At 42.4% G+C, this 21,496-nt stretch overlaps 1 protein-coding gene across 4 annotated transcripts in view; it reads right to left on the bottom strand.

Annotated features, from left to right (window-relative positions):
* Wdr33 (WD repeat domain 33) overlaps window positions 1-21,496 on the bottom strand; it is a 111,388-nt gene that overhangs the window by 18,517 nt on the left and 71,375 nt on the right. For all 4 annotated transcript variants that reach the window (XM_021150218.1, XM_029472113.1, XM_029472114.1 and 1 more), the window contains exons 8-16: window positions 11,054-11,180; window positions 9,408-9,562; window positions 9,217-9,295; window positions 7,933-8,043; window positions 3,819-3,913; window positions 3,193-3,279; window positions 2,501-2,640; window positions 1,329-1,481; window positions 11-1,081 (exon numbers count right to left, since the gene is read on the bottom strand). In XM_021150218.1, the coding sequence (XP_021005877.1) occupies window positions 11-1,081; window positions 1,329-1,481; window positions 2,501-2,640; window positions 3,193-3,279; window positions 3,819-3,913; window positions 7,933-8,043; window positions 9,217-9,295; window positions 9,408-9,562; window positions 11,054-11,180 (2,018 nt within the window). The remainder of the gene's footprint in view (window positions 1-10; window positions 1,082-1,328; window positions 1,482-2,500; window positions 2,641-3,192; window positions 3,280-3,818; window positions 3,914-7,932; window positions 8,044-9,216; window positions 9,296-9,407; window positions 9,563-11,053; window positions 11,181-21,496) is intronic.

Genomic DNA, 21,496 nt, shown 5'->3' with positions numbered 1-21,496 from the left:
AAAATGATACCTGATTGAAGGGGGCCCGGGGCCCATCACCTAGCAGAGGTGCTTTCTGCTGTTGGAACGGTATTGGCCCTTGAGATGGATGTGGCCCTCTTGCCGGGTTCTGTTGTCCCTGAGGTCCAGGGGGTCCTTGCATGCCACCCTGGGGTGGAGGTCCCAAGGAGCCCTGGGGTGGCCCCTGCTGCCCTTGTGAACCTGAAGGTCCTCGAAGTTCCTGGGGAGGGCCCAACATTGAGCCCTGTGGTGGGGGGCCCTGCATGCCCCGCATCTCCTGAGGACCTCTCATTTCCTGAGGGCCATGTCCCAGCAATCCACTTGGAGGATGTGGTCCTCTCATCTCTTGAGGTGGGTGGCCAATCATTAACCCTTGAGGAGCAGGACCCTGATTCTCCCGAGGTCCTGGAGGCCCCTGCATGCCTCTTGGATTCAGTCCCATCAGAGGTCCCTGGATCCCTTGAGAAGCTGGGCCCCCCTGTATCCCATGAGGATGGGGAGGTCCTTGCATTCCTCTGGGACCAGGTGGTCCCTGCATTCCTTGAGTACCGGGAGGACCCTGTGGGCCCATGTGACCCTGAGGAGCAGGAGGGCCTTGGGGGCCAATGTGACCCTGTGGTCCTGGTGGGCCCTGAGGGCCCATATGACCTTGAGGACCAGAACTACCTTGAGGTCCGGGTGGCCCTTGAGGACCCAAAGGGCCATGAGGTCCAGGGTGCCTCTGCATTCCTTGTGGACCGTGCATGTCTTGAGGCCGTGGCAGTCCCTGGGGAGGGCCCTGGGGTCCTTGTGGTCCCATGAATCCTTGTGGGCCCCCACCTCCTTGATGCATTGGAGGGCCTTGTGGTCCCATTTGTCCCTGGGGTCCTGGGGCTCTGAACTGGCCCTGCGGACCTGGAGGCCCCATTTGAGGCACCAATGGCATCTGCTGAGATGGATGAGGCTGCTGAAAACCTTGAGGAATCTGAGATATTGGACCTTGTCCAGAAAAGGGCTGAGGTCCCAGGAGAGGGGTACCAGATGAGGGAGGAGGCTGGATCTGATCAGCCTGTTTCTGTGCAAGTCTTTCAATTTTAAGTTGCTGAAAAGGAAAGGAAAAAAAAATCAGTGTACAGAATGAATAAAATAAGCTACAGCCCTCAAAGAACACTGCTGCATTACCTTCTGACTCCCACGCATGCACGCACACACGCACACACGCACGCACGCACGCACACACACACACAGGGTGCGCACACAAAATAAGAGAGCATCCTTTACAAACAACAATAAAGGTAGCAGGAAGATCATCTATCAAACACCTGTGTGGACTTTCCTGGCTCACACACCTCTAAAAGCTGCGGGTTGGTGTACTGTAATGTGGCCATTTCTTGCTCAATTTCTGCTTGGGTTTTTTTCTTCTCTTCTAACTTAATATCCTCTTTCCTGTCATTCAGCACCTCATTTGGAGCAGGAATTGGGACTTTATTTTGCATCCAGGCCTTAGGGAGAAAGAGAGAAAGTTAAATTTTACAGAAGCATAAAGATTATGATAGGTTGAAAAAACTTCTCTAATGTTCATCTCCACGGCTGAACAGTCTTCACCTCTAAAGTCAGTTCTTTGTGACGTAAGAATGGAGTGGGGTAGGTGTATTAGTAATTAGAAATTACAACATTTAAGAAAGGTACACAAAAGGTCATCTGGTGAAGGCTTGGTCCTCAGGTGGTGACACTCAGGAGGAAGTAAAGGTCTAGGAGAGGCTGGAAGGAGTGAGCCAGACCTTGGGGTGTGCCCTTGAAGGGGTCCCGAGACTCAATCTCTCCCCTCAACTTCGCCCGTTAACTTGGCTATGTCTGACAGTGACAGAAAGCTGACTGGAGTATTGCTAGATATTGTGGTTACCAAGAATTCCAGTGAGTATTTGTAGTAATGAAGCAGAAGACAGACAATATATAATATATAATATATAATATATAATATATAATATATAATATATAATATATAATATATAATATATAATATATAATATATAATATATAATATATAATATATAATATATAATATATAATATATAATATATAATATATAAGACAGCCAACAGATTCTGCCTACTGACTTGCTCTCGTCCCTTTGACAACATAAATGATTAAAATGAAGCAACAATAGAAAAAGACATAGGGAAAGCTGATACCGCTGTAGTCAACTTTACAGCAGCCAGTGGGAAATATGTCTAAAGAGAAAAATATGGAGCCGGGCGGTGGTGGCGCATGCCTTTAATCCCAGCACTCGGGAGGCAGCGGCAGGCGGATTTCTGAGGCCAGCCTGGACTACAAAGTGAGTTCCAGGACAGCCAGGGCTACACAGAGAAACCCTGTCTCGAAAAAAAATAAAAAATAAAAAAACATGGGAAGGTGGTCCCGAAAGGACTGGATGCAACTCTCCAAAGACAACCGTTTCTGAGCATCCCTTAAAGGAACCAGGCACAGTCTCAGGAGGAGGCAGTCACTGCTCCTTACACACCTGCTGGAACTGAGCAGGAATGGGCTTCGCATAGGGGACTTTCTTCTGAGGGACTTTTTTCTGATCCTTTTGCATTACTTCCTCCATGCCCCAATCCAAGCCTGGAATTGTCATTTCAATCTCACTTGATTCATCTTTCCCTGAAACCATACAAAGAACTAGTTAGTTCCTCAAACTAACAAACAAACAAACAAACAAACAAACAAAATGTAACCACTTATTAAATGAATCAATTGTTGGAAACATAACTTTTGAACATTCCATAGATTTAATTACTTTTATCCACAATCCTCAAAACAAACCATGTAAGCATTTCAACACTATTTTTTTTTTTAATGAAGATTTATTTGTATACAACCCTGCTCAACCAGCTTGTGAACGCTTTAAGGATAAGGTTTGTGCACTCCTTTTTTTTTTTTTTTTAAAGATTTATTTATTTATTATATGTAAGTACACTGTAGCTTACATATCAGAAGAGGTCGTCAGATCTCATTACAGGTGGTTGTAAGCCACCATGTGATTGCTGGGAATTGAACTCAGGACCTCTGGAAGAACAGTCAGTGCTCTTAACCTCTGAGCCACCTCTCCAGCTCCTTCAACATTATTTATTAACAAGTTAATTAACCATGGAAATAAGACAGAGGTCTACAAAAACGTATAGAAATTAAATGTGTAAATATAACTGCCCTTACCCATCTGTTCCTGCTCCATAGCTAACTTCAGTTGTTCTGGTATTCCCATCCCCGGGATCACTGCCAGGCTATTAGGCTCCAGGTCATCTACAAATAATACACCCATCATCAACAGAGACTTTCATGGTGGGTCCTACAAAATCATGCTGCTTTATTAGCTTAAGTAACATCACTGGGGGCAGTAGCCATGCCTTTAATTACAGCATTCAAATGATACAAATAGGAGGAGCTCCACGACAAGGCCAGCATCAACTATATAGAAACAGCAAATTACATCAGCCAAGAATATACAGTGATACGGTGTCCTCCAAAAAAGCTATAAATAATAAACAAACAAACAAATAGTCTCAACCAAGCCCAAACAAATGAAAGAAACACCAGCTGGGTGAGCTGGTGTAAATCTTATACCAGTACTTAGGAGGCAGAAGCAGATAGATCTCTGAGGCCAAAAAGCCCTGAATTATTTGGTGTTAGGATTGAGAACAGAGAGAGCATCAAGCATGCCAGGAAAGTATTGGACCACTTAGTCACATCCCTTGCCCCACATTAGTTTGCACAAGTCTCTTAATACTTAATGTTTATAATGGAATATCATGAGCCTTCAAGGGAGAAATCTCAGATCTTACCATACTCCACTCCATCTTCTGACATGCCAGGCAAAAGGTTCAGATTATATCGATCTCGCATTTTATCACCTGGCCGGTTTCGAGTCCAGAATTTGCTAGTGAAGGAGAAGTAAAAGAAAGAAAGCATGGTTTCAAGTCTTCCCTGGGCACAGCAGCTCAGATCAAGTTCTTACAATAGCGTTCTTTTAATGATTTTAATTGTGAAAAGAACGTTTAAAATCAAAAGGTAAAACAAAATTTAAGCAACAAAAATTAATGTTCAATACTCCGTCTCTATTATAATACCCATATGTTAATCACAAAAGAATGGTAGATTAGAAGTTGTAACTCAGTGAAGGGAAAGAATCAGGACAAGAAATAACAGACTCGGGCTGTGTAATGAGACTCCCTTGTAATCCTGGCACTCTAGAGGCACATACCAGAGCAGCAGGAGCTCGAAGTCATTTTCAGCTACATAGGAAGGTGGAGTCCAGCCTGGGTTCCACGCCTCTTGTTTAAAAAAGGGGTGGAGAAGGATGAGTAGACTCAGAGAAAGAAAACAAAAACATCAGAAACACAAAGAGAATGGGAAAACTGCTAGAAAGTGCTGAAAGTAAGGGATAGGAAGTAAAGAAGAAATAAATAAACTCAGGCGAGATGTCCAAAGTCCTCCATGAGAGAGAACACCAGCAAGAGCTGCCAACTAGTTCTGGGCCACTGCTGGCCAGCCTGGGTCAGCAGCCAGCGCCAGGAACAGACTAACCCTTCCTGGGCATGGCTTCTTAAGACAGACACTGAGGGGACTACAGAGCTGTGACCAGGGGATGGTTACACTATGGACAGACACTCTAAAAGGACAGCAGTGGTTGTGGAGACTGCAGCTCAAGTCTACTGTGGGAACCTAAACTTGAGATTCACATCGAGCTCACAGAAGGCATCACCCCAACCACTGCCTAGTCTGCGACAACATGGAAACATGAGACCTGTCCCCAGTCTGGCACAATGGAGCCAACAGACTGCTGAAAACTGGCAAAAATGCAGCTCCCATGTATTTGGAAGAAAACACCCCACAACAAATGTAAAGACAAGCATGGGTCCACTAGCCATGCTCCCTACAAACCTCAAACCCAGAAATCCTGGTGTGGCAAGTATCTCACAAGTCAGATAGGGTAACTGGCAGGTGGAGGAGAATAAGGAACGTCTCAGGCCAAGAACGTCCTACTGAAAGTCCAGTCAAACCTAGAAACTCTTCTGTGGTTTGGTTTTGCTGTTGTTATTGTATAACAAGGTCTCCCTGTGTAGCTCTGGTTGGCTTGGCCTTAAACTCATAGAAGTCCACCTGCCTGTGCCTCCTGGAGTGCTGGGATTACAGACCTACCCAGAGCAACTCCATTATTCTTCCCACCTGCAAAGCCAGCTAGAAAACAAAACAACACCACAACACAACACCACACCACACAACACAACACCACATCACACAACACAACAACCAAAGGGTGGGAGACACAACAGTCAACCCAATTAGGAAGCAATACTGACTGATGTCATATTAGTTCCCATATCCTTTTATTTATTCATTTTGGTGGAAGAAAAATCCCTTGATTCTAATTAATACACAAACACATGATACATCTAAAGAAAGTCACCCAAACACTTGCCCAACCACAATTTCTATGTGACCTGGGGTGGTTTGAACAAGGTATAATCCCCACTTGGTTCACAGCTGGCTGCACTATTTGGGGACGTTGAGGTGATGCAGCTTTGCTGAAAGAAGGACGTAACTGGAGTTAAATAGCCAGCCCTCTCTGCTTCATGGCTACAGCTGAGGATGTGACCTTAGGCTTCCTGCTCCTGCCATCATGCCTACCTCTTGCTACCATGGCTCTGTTCTGCTGTGATGGACTCCCATCCCTCTGGAATTGTAAGTCAAAATAAACTGTCTTCCTTAAGTTACCTTGGGTCATGGTTTGTCATTAGCTAATTCGTATTCTATCTCAGTATCTCAGTGAAATCCACTCACTAGCAGCTCTGAAATCCAGGAAAGCATGGAATGAAATATTTCATGGCCTAAAAATAAACTCTATGCCAAATAGATAGCTTCAATTGTCAATGAAGCAAACCTAGACACACCTGGAAAGAAACGAGTTCAAATGAAGATTTGCTTCCATTAGACTGGCCTTTAAATGTGTCTGTGGGGCATTCTCTTGGTTCTTAATGGATGTAGGAGGGCCTAGCCCATGGTGGGCGGTATCAGCCTCAGGTAGATGAGCTATATATAAAAGGAAGCTGAACATGAACTGGGAGCAAGAAAGTGAGCAGCTTGCTCCATGGTCTGTGCTCCCAATCCCTGCCTGAATAATGGAGTGTGACATGGCCCTATAGGATGCAATTAACCCTTTCTTCTCCAAGTTGTTTCCAGTCATGGTGCTTATAGCAACAGAAAAGCAAACTAGGACAATATCCACACTGGTTTCATCCCAGGGATATAAGATTGACTCAATATAAATAAGTTAATAAATGCAATACAATACATAAATAGAATTAAAGAAAGACACTACACAATCATCAATAGATGTGAAAAAGACCTCTGACAAAGTTCAATATCACATCATGATAAAGCCCTGAAGCAGAAACAGAAGGAAGCTGGGCATGGCACTTTAGTTCTAGCACTAGGGAAGCAGAGGCAGGCAGGCAGATCTCTGTGAGTTCAAGGTCAGCCTGGCCTACAAAGCATGTCCAGGATAGCCGGGGATCTGTTATACAGAGAAACCCTGTCTCAAAAGACAAACAAGCAAAAAATAAATAGAAGGAATGCTATAATAAAGACTATATGACAAACTGAAAGTATTTTTCCTAAAATCTAGAACAAGACCCAGATACCCATTCCCTCCCCTTTTATTTAAATAGTTATCAAAGTCTTAGCTAGAATATTACAAAAGAGGATGAAATAAAAGCGACAGAAATAAAAAAGTTCAATTATTAACTTTCTATTAGAAAAAGTCCAATTATTCTTATTGGCTGAAGACATGATCCTGCTGCAGTTAAAAGATACCTAAAGGCTCTATCGAAAATTCTTAAGGCAGTTAAACATTTTAAATGAAGTAAAGCAATACAAAAGCAACCCTCTAAAGTAGCAGCATTTCTATATACCAATACTAAGCTTTCTGAGAAAGAACTTTAAAAAAATTACAACAGCTTCAAAAATTTAAAAAACAAAACAAACAAAGCAGACATGGCCACTCATATCTATAATCTAAGCACCGAGGAGATGAGGCAGCAGGATCAGAAGTTTAAGGCTCCTTTGGTTACATAATGAGTTCAAGACCAGCCAGGAATAAATGAGACTATCTTTAAAAAAAAGAAAACTAACCAAAGGGATGAAAGACCTCTGGAATGGAAACTTTAAAATACTGAATAAAGAAAGTTACAAACAGGGGAGTCTCTATGCCGGTGGGTTGATTGACTTAACACTGTGATAATGTTATGCAGATTAAACACAATCCCCTCAAAATTCCAACGACAGCCTACACAGAACTCAATGACAGCCTACACAGAACTCAAAAGGAAAAAAGGTTCTGAGACTCATATAGAAACAACAATAAACACAAACAACAATTATATAAAAAGAAAACAATTTAGTCAAATGAATTCTTAACAGAAAGAACAATGTAGAAAGTTCTACAATACTTGATCTCAAATTACACTACAAACCCATTGTTAAAAAAAGGGCATGGTACTAGCTCAAAACCAGACACTTAGTTAGACCAGTACACTAGAACAGAGACAAGAAATAAGCCACCAGGCTATACCCATTTATTTTGTTGACAAAGCTGCTCAAAACATACTAGAGGAAAATGACAGCCCTTCAACAAAAGGGCTGCGGAATGCAGTTATCCACATCAGAAGAGAAGAGCAGGGAAGCAGAGGAAGAATGAAGAACAAAGATCACTCACATGGAAGTATGACTAAGGAGCCCATTTCTTCGAATGCTACCCCACCTCATATTACTATATCCCATAAAAATGTTTCAAAATATAAACCAATATATGTGCAAAGTAAATACATATACTAGTTATTTCCAGCTACTCCCCGAGTACAGAAGCTGCTTGCTATTTTCAGCATGGTACCTCCTTACCTGGTATGGTCATTTGAGCCTGAGCAGAGGATATGTCCCAGAGGATGCCAAGCCAAACTCCAGATCATCCCTTCGTGGGCCATCTCCATCCCACCTACCTCCTTCTCTACCCTGCAATAGCACGAGCAAGACAAAAGCAAACAAAACCATTGAACCAAAATTACCAAGAGAACAGAAACGAAAACAAAGCAAAAGAACACCAAAAGCATGGAAAGAAAACAAAAATATACTCTTCTTAATAAAGAACTCTCAGCATCGTTTACTTTGAAGTAGATTCTTTGAGTCAACCATAAAAGAAGCACAGAATTAAATGCTTCACAAATTATTTCAACTATAGAATCTATTTTATTCTTCCATAGTGGTTTAAATCTAAAGCACAAGTGCTATCTTTTCTACTCAAGCTTGATTCACAAAATTGAAAACTGTAGGTCAGTCTCAGAAATGGACACATTTGCACACAGGAAGATGCAAACTTTGATCACACTCATACATATCTGAGAATTCTTCACAAAACATCCTCCTATTATAGTCACCATAGCATTGTGACAGTTACAGAGCATGACTTAGAGGCCAACTCAAAACAGATTTTATTTAATTTATTAATATATGTATGTGATGTATGAATGTGTATAAATGAGGTGTGTGTGTGATATGTGTATAATTTGCATATGTGTGATGTGTGTGTCTGTGTGGTGTGTGCTGTGTGTGTCTGATGTGTGTGTGATATGTGTGTATGATGTGTCTGTGTGGTATGTGTATAATGTGTATATCTGATATGTGTGTTTGTGTGTGTGTCTGTGTCTGTGTGGTGTGTGTCTGATGTGTGTGCGCTGTGTGTGTGTGTCTGATGTGTGTGTGGTGTGTGTGTGTGTGTGTGTGTGTGTGTGTGTGTGTGTGTGCATACATGTCCACCAGGTACACAGGTGGAAGTCATAGGGAACTCTCAGGAGTCAGTTCTCTCCTTCCTCCACGGGTTCTGAGAACAGATCTAGCTTGGGTTGTCAGACTGCACAGCAAGTGCTTTTATCTGCTGAGACATCTCACTAGCCCAAGATCATTTCTCTTCATCTGAGTTTCTTAGTCTCCAATCTGCCATGCAGGCCACATGCAAGTGCTTCTAAAGAGCTCCGATGGAGTCAGACTTTAAAACACCACAGTCTGCAGACGCCAAAATTTCCCTAGCTAAGACACCAAGCACAAGAGAGCCAAGACTGCTGCCATACCATGTGGGAATGTGTATACAGACAAACATTATCATTTTCCCACACAGTAAATGGTACATACCCAACATGCCAGAATAACAGAGAGCCGTCAGATCCTCCACTGGCAAAAAGTCCTTCATGAACAGGATGCCAGGCTACAGCTGTCAAACAAAAACAAAAACCCAAAGATGAAACGCTGCCAGTGTGAGACCGCTCGCTGCAGAGGAGGGTCCCCAAAGCACATGTGATGATAAGCACCCCACAGCCGCTGACCTGTGGCCTCCTTCTTGTGACCTCGGAATACTTGAAGCTCTTCTTTCAGATTTCGGATATCAAAGAGCTTACAGAGATGGTCCCGAGATGCCGTGAGGAGCCAATTGCCATTGAGGTTTAACTTCACTTCCATTACGGTGTTTTTATGGGCGTGGCTGGAAAAAAAGCACCAAGGGTGAAATGTTGTCAGCATGCAAGGCAAGCATCACTTAATACAGATGGTCCTTTTTGTTGAAAGTGCAGGGTGAAGATGGTGAGAGGTGTGGCCTGGAGTAATAAAGTATTCAAAAGTGTCCTTGAAAACCCTTGTCAGTGCCAGGCATGGTGGTGGTGCATGCCTTTAATCCCAGCAAGGGAAACAGAGGCAAGGCTGAGTTCATGTCTAGGCACGTCTCTATAAAGGTTCCTGAACAGCCAGTGCTACATAAAGAGAACTTGTCTGAAAAAGAAAAGGAAAAGGGAAAAGGAAAAGGAAGGAAGGAGCAGAAAAAGAAGGGGGAACCACCCCCATCGATGACAGAAATAAAGCCCAACATCTAAACACAGCTCTCAAAAATCTAGCTAGAAGAGCACCGAGAGTCTGCGGGGCAGAAAGGCTCGTCTAGACGCAGGGGAAGTCCTTACAGTACACACTATGATAATCAAGTTCATCAGATTTCAAAAATTCAGTGATGTTTCTCTCATTAAGACAAAGCATGGAAGCAGGAACGAGTTTAGTTTTTGTGAAGGTTAATTTGACTAAAGGGCCTGCATGATGCTTACACCAAAGAGTTCACAAAGTACCGGGTGGCAGCCTTGTCTTAAGGAATCTGAGCTGTGGATGTTTCATTTCCAATTAGGATCAGGATACAGCATCTGTGTGCCCCAAAGAACACACTCATGAAGCTGTAGATAATCCTAAATTATGCCACAAAAACATAGTAAGTAAACACATCTCTTCCAGGTGAGGGGTGGGTGGGGAGGATAGGAGGGCAGGTAGAGACAGAGAAGGGAAGAGGAAAGGGAGAAGGAGGGAAGGAAAAGAGGAGAGAGAGAGGAGGAGAGGGAGGGGGAGGGGAAAGGGAGCGAGAAGGGGGAGGAAGAGAGATGATAAAAGAGGAACAAGAGAAAGTGAGGGGGAGAGGATAGGGAAAGGGAAGAGGGAGAGAAAAGATGGAGAAGGGAGAGAGGTAGAGAGGAGGTGAGTGAGGAAGAGAGGTAGAAGAGAGGAGAGAGGATAGGGGTGGGGGGTTGGGGGGGTGGGAGGGGAGGAGAGGGGAGAAAGGGAGAGGGGATGAGGAGAGGAATCTCTGCACGTAGCTGAAGCAAGCTAGGGAAAGCTGGGCGGTGACTAGTCAGAGGCCCTGATCCTGAGGTCCCAGGTGCCGGGGGCTATTCTGAGGACATGGAGACAGCAGGAAGAATCTCTTCATCGCCCTGCACCCCTGCAGGGTAACCCAGTAAAACTTCAGCAGCAGAACAAATATCTGCTTTCATTGGGAATTTAAAGATAAGCCAGAATTAAATCATCCAAAGATGGAGGTTCATCTCTGTCCAAACCACATTTTTTTCAAAAAGGAAAACAGAAAAGCTGAGAAAGCTTCAAGTTAAGTACTTGAAGGCTGCCTTTGGTCCTAAAGGACCACAGAGGGCTTCCTATCACTTACAGTGTTGCAAGACTCTGCCCAGTCTTGGGATCCCAGAACTTGATTGGCTGCTGGCTATCTTTACTTCCTGAAACGACTAACCCTTTGGTTGGATGCCAGTCTACACACTTCACATCAGCACCATGACCTGTTGGGAAACAAGTCAGAACAAGAACCTCATTGGTCATGCACTGCAAGTGGGGCTCCATTCTAAATGACAAAGGGAGAAAATCCCAGCAGTTGATTTGCTCCTGGGTTTGAAAGGATCTGAGCAGTCTGGAAGTCTGCTGGCCAGCTCTCCCCTCCAATGCTGCAGCACGCAGGGCACTAAGCACATCTTGCTCACCTACCTTCGGGCAGTCAGTCCAGACTTTTTGGAAGGTGCACGCAGTAGGCTTTTTAAGCTTTTAAAGCTATTCCTCATTGTTTTAGTTCTAAGACCCAACCTGTACTGTTCACTTAGGTGTTCCTGCTGCAGGGTAGTCTGCACAGATCAAAAGTCCTAAATCTAAGCTTAGGCACTATAGCTTTCTAAACAGGAAGGCAGTAATGGTAGTCCAGTTTTTTTGTTGCTGTTGTTGTTTACTGAAGTATAAAAATGTCTGACAGATCCACAAATTACTAAAACTCACAAATGTGAAAAATCAGAATGAACAAAGCACTGTTTATGGTTTTGGGAAGGCTGGGTATTGATGACGGTAGAGTATCTTACAGGGTAAATGAGCTAGGTTGGTGCTTCTCAAACGGCGTCCTCCTTCACCTGAAGCAAAACCAGCTCTTAGAAATTTCATGTGAGAAGGGAAAAGGAGGAATCAACAAAGACAAAAAGGAATTGAGAAAGAAGGAAGAGATGGTCCCAAGACACCAGAAGTGATCTACACTCATTCAGAAGGTAAAAGATGTGTATGCCTTATATGACACATGGGTTTTAGGTCATCTCAGAGCAGAGGAAGGCCGGGAGGGATGTTCCAAGATCCTGTGATCTCAAAATCAAGTATCATAAAGAACATTCAAAAGGATTCTCCTTTTGTTTTTAAATGTTCCTAAATAGGGTTCAAATATATTCCAAAATAACTGCCTTACAGCCCAGTATTCAAAGTCGTATAATCCTATAGAGGATTCAACAAGTTGGCTACAGTGTCCACAATATATAACTTTATCTCTTATATAAACCAATATGTACCACGGGCACTGTTAAAGACACACATGAATGGAAGACAGACAGACATCGCGGGTGCTGACAGGCAACGCTTCCTCCTGCACATGCCGTTGTTTCTCTTATCTTCCAACAACAAACACACATTATAATTGAGGCTTGAGGAAAAAGGAAGCTCTGCAGTTATACTTTGAATCTTAAGAAAAAGAAGGGACCAGCAAAATGGAGCAGTGGGTAAAGACCCTTGGCACTAAGCCTACCCATGTTCCACCTGGAACCCCCATGGTGGAAAGAAACAATTCCCACAACTTGTTCTCTAATCTCCACATGTGCACCATGCTCACCACACACTTTCCCAACAGAGACACACAAAATAATTAAAAATATAATGCAGTCTTGGCCCTTGGGGAGTAGAAGCACTGAGATCAGGAGCTCAGGGCCAGCCTCAGCTGCACAAGTTAAAAGTCATTGCTTGCTAAACGAGATCCTATCTAAAAATCAACTGGAATAGGTACAAGTACTGTGGTAGTATAAGCCTTTAATCCCAGGCAGAGGCAGGCTAGCCTTCTCTACATAGAGAGGAGTCTTAACAAACAAAGAAACAAAGAAACAAACAAAACCAAAACCTGGATGGGGGGATGGCATCTTGCTAAAGCAAGAGTGCCTAAGTTCAAATCTCCAGCACCCATATACAAGCTAGAGCTGCTTTGTGAACTGTAACTTCAACACAGTAGTAAGAAATCAATCCTGGAAGACTGGCTGGCCAGCTAATCTAGTCAGAAGGGGAAGACCCAGATTCAATGAGGGACCCTGTCTCAAAAAGTACAATGGAAAAGACCGACAAAGGAGAGCCCAGTGTCAGCCTCTGTCCGCCACATGTACCCACACAGCAAGTGTGCCCCAACCACCCACACACACTGAGACACCCACAGAAAAAGGAATCCAGAACAATGCAACTCCTAACCTGCCTGATGAAAAGCATGCTCAGGGAATGTAAAATCTAGGGGCAATTTGAATCAAAAAATATTATACAAAGCCATGAATATGCATGGATTTTAACCAATCATTATAAGTTCAATATGTGCTCTTAATCACTGAGCCATAATCTCTCCAGCCCCTGTTGTTAATTTAAAAAATAAAATAAAATAAAAGAAAAAAGCAAAAATTACAAACACCACAATATATTTACCATAATCACCTAAACAAACAAACAAACAAAAACGTGCCATGTACTGAGTCATCATCTATACTTAAAAAAAAAAAAAAAAAAGGAACAGATTCTACAACAATGTATCCCTAAATGTATCACTGGAAAATTCAAAACGCCAGCCCCAGAGGCTCTGCTTGCTGGTCCTCCTGCTTCTGCCTCCTGTTGAGACTATGGCGTGACCATCACACTTACCAGCGCTTTGTGGTAAGTGAACGTGTTGCAGCAGCTGAGGTCCAGCCCCAGGGGCGATGCTAGCAAGCACTATTCTAGTTAGGTTTCTTACTACATGGAAAGTCAGGCCTTTAATCCCAGCACTCAGGAGGCACGGGCAGGTGATCTCTGTGAGTTCCCAGCCAGCCTGGTCTACAGAGTGAGTTCCAAGATAGCCAGGGCCATGTAGAGGGAAGATACCCTGCAACAAACAAACATCACACATAGAAAGATGGGGAAAAAAGCTACATGGAAAAAAGAACAAGATCTGCCTCCCTGTTCAGTTCTATATGCATGAAGACATCTGAATGGAGCCCAGCAGACAGGAACTAGAATGGGAAAGACAATTCATCCGTCAGCCTTTGTATGACATTTGAGGCACATGTAAGAAGTTACCTATTTTCTTTACTGTTTTTATTTTTTGAATTAAAACATTTTAGGGTGCACTTCTGGGTGTTCCTTGTGTGTTGATACACACATGTGTGCTGGTGCTCTAGGCTGTAAGGATGTGGAGGACAGAGGCTGGCATCCTCTTTGTTTCTTGTCTTTGAGATGGGGTCTCTCACTGACCTAGAGCTTGCCCTCTCAACTACACTAATAGGCATAAATGAGTGAGTCCGCAGGAACTCTCTGCCTCTGACCACTACAAAGCTGGAGTCACTGGTACATGGCACCACACCAGCTTTTCCCAAACTCAGAGTCTTCACGCTTGCACAACTTTACCCTCTGAGCCATCTTTCCAGCCCCACTATACATAGAACACAAATAAATAGGGGCTAAAGAGATGGCTTAGCCTTTAAGAGCACTGGCTAATTAGAATAACGGACTATTGATACTTAGAATAAAGGACTACTGATATAAATGTCTATTTATAAATTACAGTGGAGTATATCTGAATAAGATTTTTAGACAAAGACACTGGCTGTTGTGGTCTTCCAGACGCCCTGGATTTAATTCCCATTAACCACGCGGTTGATGACAATATTCTGTAGCCATAGTTGCAGGAGAGCCAATGCCCTCTTCTGTTCTTCATGAGCATCAGGCATGAATGTGACACATAAACATGCAGGTAAACATACATACACATAAAATAATAATTTAAAAAATAAAACTTACTTTAAAAAGCATGAACATTTGTGGCCTCCACAGCTGGAGCGGGGGGGGGGGGGGGCGCAAAACAGTAAAGAATATGAACAAGACCACACATGGTGGCGAGTATGCCTGCAATCCTGCCTTCAATCCTAGCACTCTGAAGGCTCAAGCAGGAGGATCTTGAGTTCAAAATCAGTCTGGGTGACACACTGAGTTTGTAAAAACTAAACAAACAAAATAATAAGTCTGCTCAAAAATACATAAAGCATGTATAAACAGAACACACGCTGAGCTGGGTTCAGTGGTACAGCACTTGTTGGACAGGAATGAACACTTAAACATACCCCACACACTCACACACAGATACTAAGAATTTGATACTGCCTCCACGGGAAGCTGGGAGACAAGACTTTTCACTATGTAAATTGAATTACCTCTAACCCAAATATCCAATATACCTAATTGCTTATGTATCAGCATATCACGAAAGCTGGGTTTGTGTACAAAATTACTAAAGATGCTCTATACAATTCCTACCATATTATATGTGGAACATTTTCTCCTTAGGTGACTTGAGTTACTAGCCCTATGATCACCCATGCATCTGCAGATAACAGCCTATATGTATATGTATATGTTACTTTGTGGATCTCCAATATTGAGAAAAAATTCCACTTGAAAAGCCTAATACCTTTACTAACAGTAGATCATCTCTGGAAAGTAGATATGACATCTTTAAAAGGAACATATACTATTTTTATGTACTTTAAATTGTTTTAAGTCTGTGTGTATACAAGTGTGCGCATGTCGTATGTATCCAGGTGCATGCCGAAGTTAAGAGGGTATCAGATGTCCTGGAGCTGGAGTGAAAGGTTGGGAGCTGCCCAGTGTACATGCTGAGAACATAGAACCCCCTGAAGAGCAACACATGCTCTTAACCACACAGCAATCTCTCTTGCCCCTGCCATTCATTGTGTACACACTCACCTGCCCTGCCCACCCTACCCTACCTCACCCCACCCCACCCCACACAATACACACTGGTTTTTGAGACAGGGTCTCTCTGTGTAGCCCTCTCTATTCTAAATTCACTCTGTAGAACTCAAAGATCCACCTGCCTCTGCCTCTCAAGGGTTAGGTGGGATTAAAGGTGTGTGCTACTATTTTTAAACAAAAGAAAAGGGGAACTAAGGGGAGGTAAGAAAAATAAACTAGGCCTGCGAGATTTCTTTACTGAAGTGTTTCATTCTGTTGCCCGCGCAATGCCCCTCCCTCAGCCTCCGTTATGCTTCAAGGCTGGTGAGCATGCCCACTCCACTTCCTTCATCAGGAGAGAAAGAAGGTGGTAACTTTCTATTTCATGACAAATGGAAAAGCTTCACAGTAAAGGGGGCTTTGGCCCCAAGCCTGATGATGTGGAACCCACACAGAAGAATAAGAGTATAGAAATTCAAAGTCAGTGTGATTCTATGGCAAATAAGGAGCTCCCTCAGCCCCTACAGAGGAATACTTGTTCATTTTAAAGATGGCATCAAAAGTACTGTTCATAACAGCAAACATTGAACACAAATTTTGAAGTAGAATTATAAGACTTGCCTAGTTCCCTTATTACCCTGAAAATGAAAGATTTTAGGGGGAAAAAAAGGCTCCTGAAAACAAGCAAGGGACCAGATGTGGATCAGAAGGTAAAAGTGCTTGTGTGCACTATAAGCCTGATGACCCGAGTTAAATTCTCAGAACATGTGGAGAAAGGAGAGGACCAATTAGCAAGAGTTGTCCTATGACCTTCACCCACACTGTGGCACACACTCACACACAAGCACATCACACACAATAATAACGTTCGTCTAACTTAATAAGGCAAACAAACCAACACTCATAAACTACAAATGTTATTATGGGGTGACTCTAAGAGTGAATCTGGTTACACAAATGTAGATAGAGACTCAGGAGGCAGAGGCAGGTAGAGGAACTCTGTGAGTTCGAGACCAGCTTGGCCTACATTTTGGGACAGCCAGAGCTACATAGAGAGATCAAAATAAACAAACAACAAATAAGAAAAAAATGAAACTTATATTGGTATAGTGGAAACAAGTTAAAGGTATTCTATTTATGTTTCCTTTAGTGTGATGTTGGAGTTCTACAAATAAATAATACAGGGTAAATTTTGTGCGCAATTTTCTTGGTATGATGTTAATATAAGAAGAAACTGTGTATGGTGGCTCATACCTGTTATCCCAGGACTTGAGAGGATGAGGCAGGAGGATCATGAGAAAACAGTTTAGGAATGAGAGAGAGAGGGTCAGGGTGAAAGAAAGAAAGGTGTATTTTACTTAGTATAAAAAACAGTTGGTAATGAATAACTACTTAATATTGGAAAGCACTTGTAAAGGTGGTATTGAAACTCTCTTTGGGAAGGTAAAAACACTGGACAGTAATAAGCCTGCCCTTAAGACACACAAGGGCCACCACAGGTGTGCAGCAGGTACAAGCCTCACACCCAGAGCTCTGTCCTCAGAGCTCACATGCTGGAAGACAGGAACCAAGTCCCACAAATTATCCTCTGGCCTGCACACACATAACTGTTTTTAAACGGCTCTCAGTGGTGAACTGTGACCCTACAGGGGACCAACAAGAGTTTGCAAGTAGAATGTGACAGACACAGTAAGCACTTCAGAGGATGACAGACCTTTGAGGAAGTCAGGCATGAGGTTTCTGAGTCTAGGATGGCTAGGAAGTAATATTATTTATCCATTTTATTCACATTATAACTGGACATGGAAGGTATGCAGGGAGACCAGAGGTGCAACTGCAAAATTTTAAATATATACTGTTTATAAGTCTCTGTGCAATTTCCTGTAAAAACAAATACATAAGAACTTAACCTATATGATCTAATAAGGTAGCTGCTACTCACACTCAGCTATTTAAAATGGTTTACGTGGTAGAACACTTAGGTGCACCACCACTGCCCGACAAGAATGGATTCTTTTAATTCTCTAATTTATTGACTGTACAAGCTTGGGACAGGCAGGCAGATCTCTGTTAGTTCAAAGCCAGCCTGGTCTACAAAGCTACAGTTCCAAAAGAGCCAGGGTTGTTACAGAGTAACCCTGTTTCGAACAACTAATAATAATAATAATAATAAAAACAATAACAACAACAAAGAAACATTTACCCAATTACCTAACCCCAGCAAACTCAGCTCCACATTAGGCCGGGCTGCATGGAGGTTAGATCTGGAGGATGGGTAAAGACTATCGTTTCTAAGCCAAGACAGTTAAACGTGTATTTTCTTGGGAGACTACAACTACTTAATTATAGAATTAGCTTCTCTTAAAAGACAAGTCACATGGCTTTGTAGTTGGACCTGTCTTCAGAAATGCTCACCTAATTGCTTACTTACAGAAAGCGATTGTACTTATTCTACTGGGTTGTTCTTCACATAGTGACTTACATCCTCTTCCATCGGTCAATAGTACAAAGTAAGATTTGAGGTCAGACTGCGCTACATAGGGAGGCACTGTGCATGTTATTTAGACTCCTGCTGTGGTACTTAGCCTCTGAAATAATGTGACCACCATACAAAATAGGGAATAAACTTCGAAGCAATATAACTCTAAGACATTTCCAAGAACTTAGTACTTTCAATTCAAAAAGTTTTCTAAATCAAACTTTAAAAATTGAGGTCCTTTAGTATGCTCACTCAAAGAGCCTCTGGGCATTTACAGTTCATCTGATGACTAGCATTTTGCTTTCAAATAGTTTCCTTGCTAAACTGGGGTGGGTGGGTGCCCACACACCCAGCAGTTTTAAACACCTTTCTCCCTAAGATGAGAATATTCTTAAAACATGCTGTATAGCCATGGTGTCATAAAGACAATAGCGTTCCTAAGGGCAGGAGAGGTGGCTCAGTAGTTACATGCCTTATACTTCTCTTGCAAAGTTCAGTTTCCAGCATCAAGTGACTCAAGTGACTATCAAGTGACTCAAAAGTGCCTGTAATTCCAGCTCAAGGAGAGCTAACACCTCTGGCCTCCAAGGGAGCATCCATGGAAACACGAGCATGAGCACACTTAAACCTTTACACAGAACTTTACTAATGAAAAGATGCTTGGGCTGAGGAGTTGCTTGCTCGGTTGATAAGAGTCTTTGCTTAGCATGAATGGCCCTGGTTTCAGTCCTAAGCATAGCACGAATTCTAAGACAAACAAACAGGATGATTAAGCTTTAGCTAAGTTGGTGACCAGATAGTTGAGCTTTTGCAGAAAGTGGAAACTTCCCAGTTTCCTAACCCAGAAGTGTGGTGTGAAGACTTGAAGCCAGAATGGAATGGGTCTGTCCTTGATATTCCCTTCATATATAATAACCTTTGTGACTGTTCATTTTCCCAGAACCTCCTTTCTTTGTCCACAACCACATCAGATCATGGGGCCAGTCATCCCATATGGGTAAACAGCTTGACTTAGCACGGTACATATGACCCAAGGCTCGGTAAGCAGTCCGAAAACCAATACATGAGTTTTATTTGAAGGTCAGAAGTAATGTCCATTTTCCCATTTTATTTTTCCTGGATCACGTCATTATATGAACAAATATTAAGAAGAATATACATGACTTACAAAAAACACCAGTTTTTCTAATACAGAGAGAGAAAAGCAAACAATGAATGCAAGTACCATTTGTACAATATTAACAGTTAGAGAACTGTCACTCAGAAAAGGTATTAAACATGAACAGCAGACTCGGGCTGACTGTCAGCTGTGGAAACATAAGAGGTAACATCAGTTTAAGTGAAGGCGAAGCCTTGGTCCACAGGCAAGACTCACACGAGGACCACAGGACTCAAGAACTAGGAAACTTACGGAGTGTGTGTGCACTGGTCAGTGAGTATGGGGTTTGTTCAAAGTTTATCTCCCCATTTATAAAAATTATTATTGACATGATCTAAAACAAGACCAACTGGGAATGATTGTCATCAAAATCTAGAACATTCTTTCAGGAACAAACTATGGAGCCCAAAGTTAATTAAAGAATGGATACTTTCCTAGGTAGAGTTTTCAGTGTATTTTCCAAGCAACATCACACAGACTCATAGGCAATGATGCAATTTTTAAATAGACAAGATTTTTTTCCCCCTCCATACCTCAGAACTTCATAGACATTATGTTGGAGAATCTGGTCACAAAGTTTTTCTCAGTGTACTGCCACATTCATCATAAAACCAATTAGGGAAATGTGAAATGCTAGCTCAAGTTAGGTCGTCTGATAGTGGCATACCTAAATTCAGGAAAGTAGACACATTTGAACATGGAGAAGGAAGGCCCTTCAACCATTATCTGAAGTGTGTATTTATTAAAAAAGAAATCAGAAATAGATATGCCAAAAATATAAAGATTTTTAATTAACCCTAAACACTAATACAGAACTATTCAACAAACCTGTAAGCTTCAAATGTATGGTTGTTTAAAAAAGCAGCCAGTACACAAACTCCAACCCCGTAGAGTAAAAAGGAAGATGTATCTTAGATCTTCAAAGCTCCTAGTTAAGACACACTCATATAAGCAGGTGAATTGGCTTCTATAGTTTTCTACTAACTGCATGGTTGCCTGGAAAACTCCCAAAGGCAGACCTAAAAGAAACTGTTAAGCAGCTTACAGAGTGAAGTTATGCACACAATTTATAAGCTAGCATGACGTAACTACTTACGTACTTCTAATGTCCAAGTGAATTCTGTTGAGCATATAATAAATATTTGTGAGTCAGACAAAACCACACAGACAAACATCAATGTTTGCTAAAGCTTGGGTGTTAGCGGGCTGCTAGCTTTGTATACGGTATGTGGAGAGAGTATAAACAAAGGGCGCCATTTGCACTGAAGCAGAGAAAAGCCTCCAAGATATCTGAGAGGAGGCTGGTGGTAAACAGGAAATTCTAAAATCATCTTCCAGAACAGCTACCTAAGGTTGGTTAGAATGATCTTCCAGATCCTTCAGATAGAACACAAGACGCAATTTTGCTGTTTATTTTATGCCAACCAACTTTTTAAAAATTTAAGTCATGTTTCAAAGCGATTCTGGAGAGTCCTCAAAGATGAAGAGGAAGAGAGTAACAACTCTTCAGTGCTTTGCTCGCTCATCCTACTGCGCAGGTTAACACCAGGGTCAGAAGGCACTTCAGTCACCGGATAAGAGAGACAGCCCCACATGTGTACAAGTCCTATCAAGTCCTTTAGAAAGATGGTCTAGTGAGGTAGGGTGTGTGTGTGTGTGTGTGTGTGTGTGTGTGTGTGTGTGGACACTTCAATACTCAAATAACTCTAGCAAACATTGTTTCTTTTTCTCTCCCACCCTTCCCCCCTCCACTGTAGACCAGGCTAGGTTTGACACTGGAATAACCCTGCCTCAGCCTTACATGTGCTGGTATAACAGGTTTGAACTTCTTCATTTTCAAAGAAAAAAGAAAAAAACCCAGAAATCAAAAAAATCTCTTGTTAAAAGCCAAGTGTGGATAAGGTGTAGAGGGGCACACACCTTAAGGCCAACACTTGGGAGGCATGGCTGGCAGATCTCTTGTAAGTTCCAGGCCAGTCAGGGCTATACAGGGAGACCTGTCTAAAAACAAAACAAAACAAACCTCATGGAGTTAGAATGTTGCTCAGTAGCAGATTACTTACCAACCAGATGAGGCCTGGGTTCAATTTTCTTTTTCTTTTTTTTTTTTTTTTTGGTTTTTCGAGACAGGGTTTCTCTGTGTAGCCCTGGCTGTCCTGGCACTCACTTTGTAGACCAGGCTG

Source organism: Mus caroli, chromosome 18 (genome assembly GCF_900094665.2).
Source record: "Mus caroli chromosome 18, CAROLI_EIJ_v1.1, whole genome shotgun sequence".
Lineage (NCBI taxonomy): Eukaryota > Metazoa > Chordata > Mammalia > Rodentia > Muridae > Mus > Mus caroli.
Note: the sequence above shows the minus strand (reverse complement) of the source record. Positions and strands in the feature narration are given on the sequence as shown.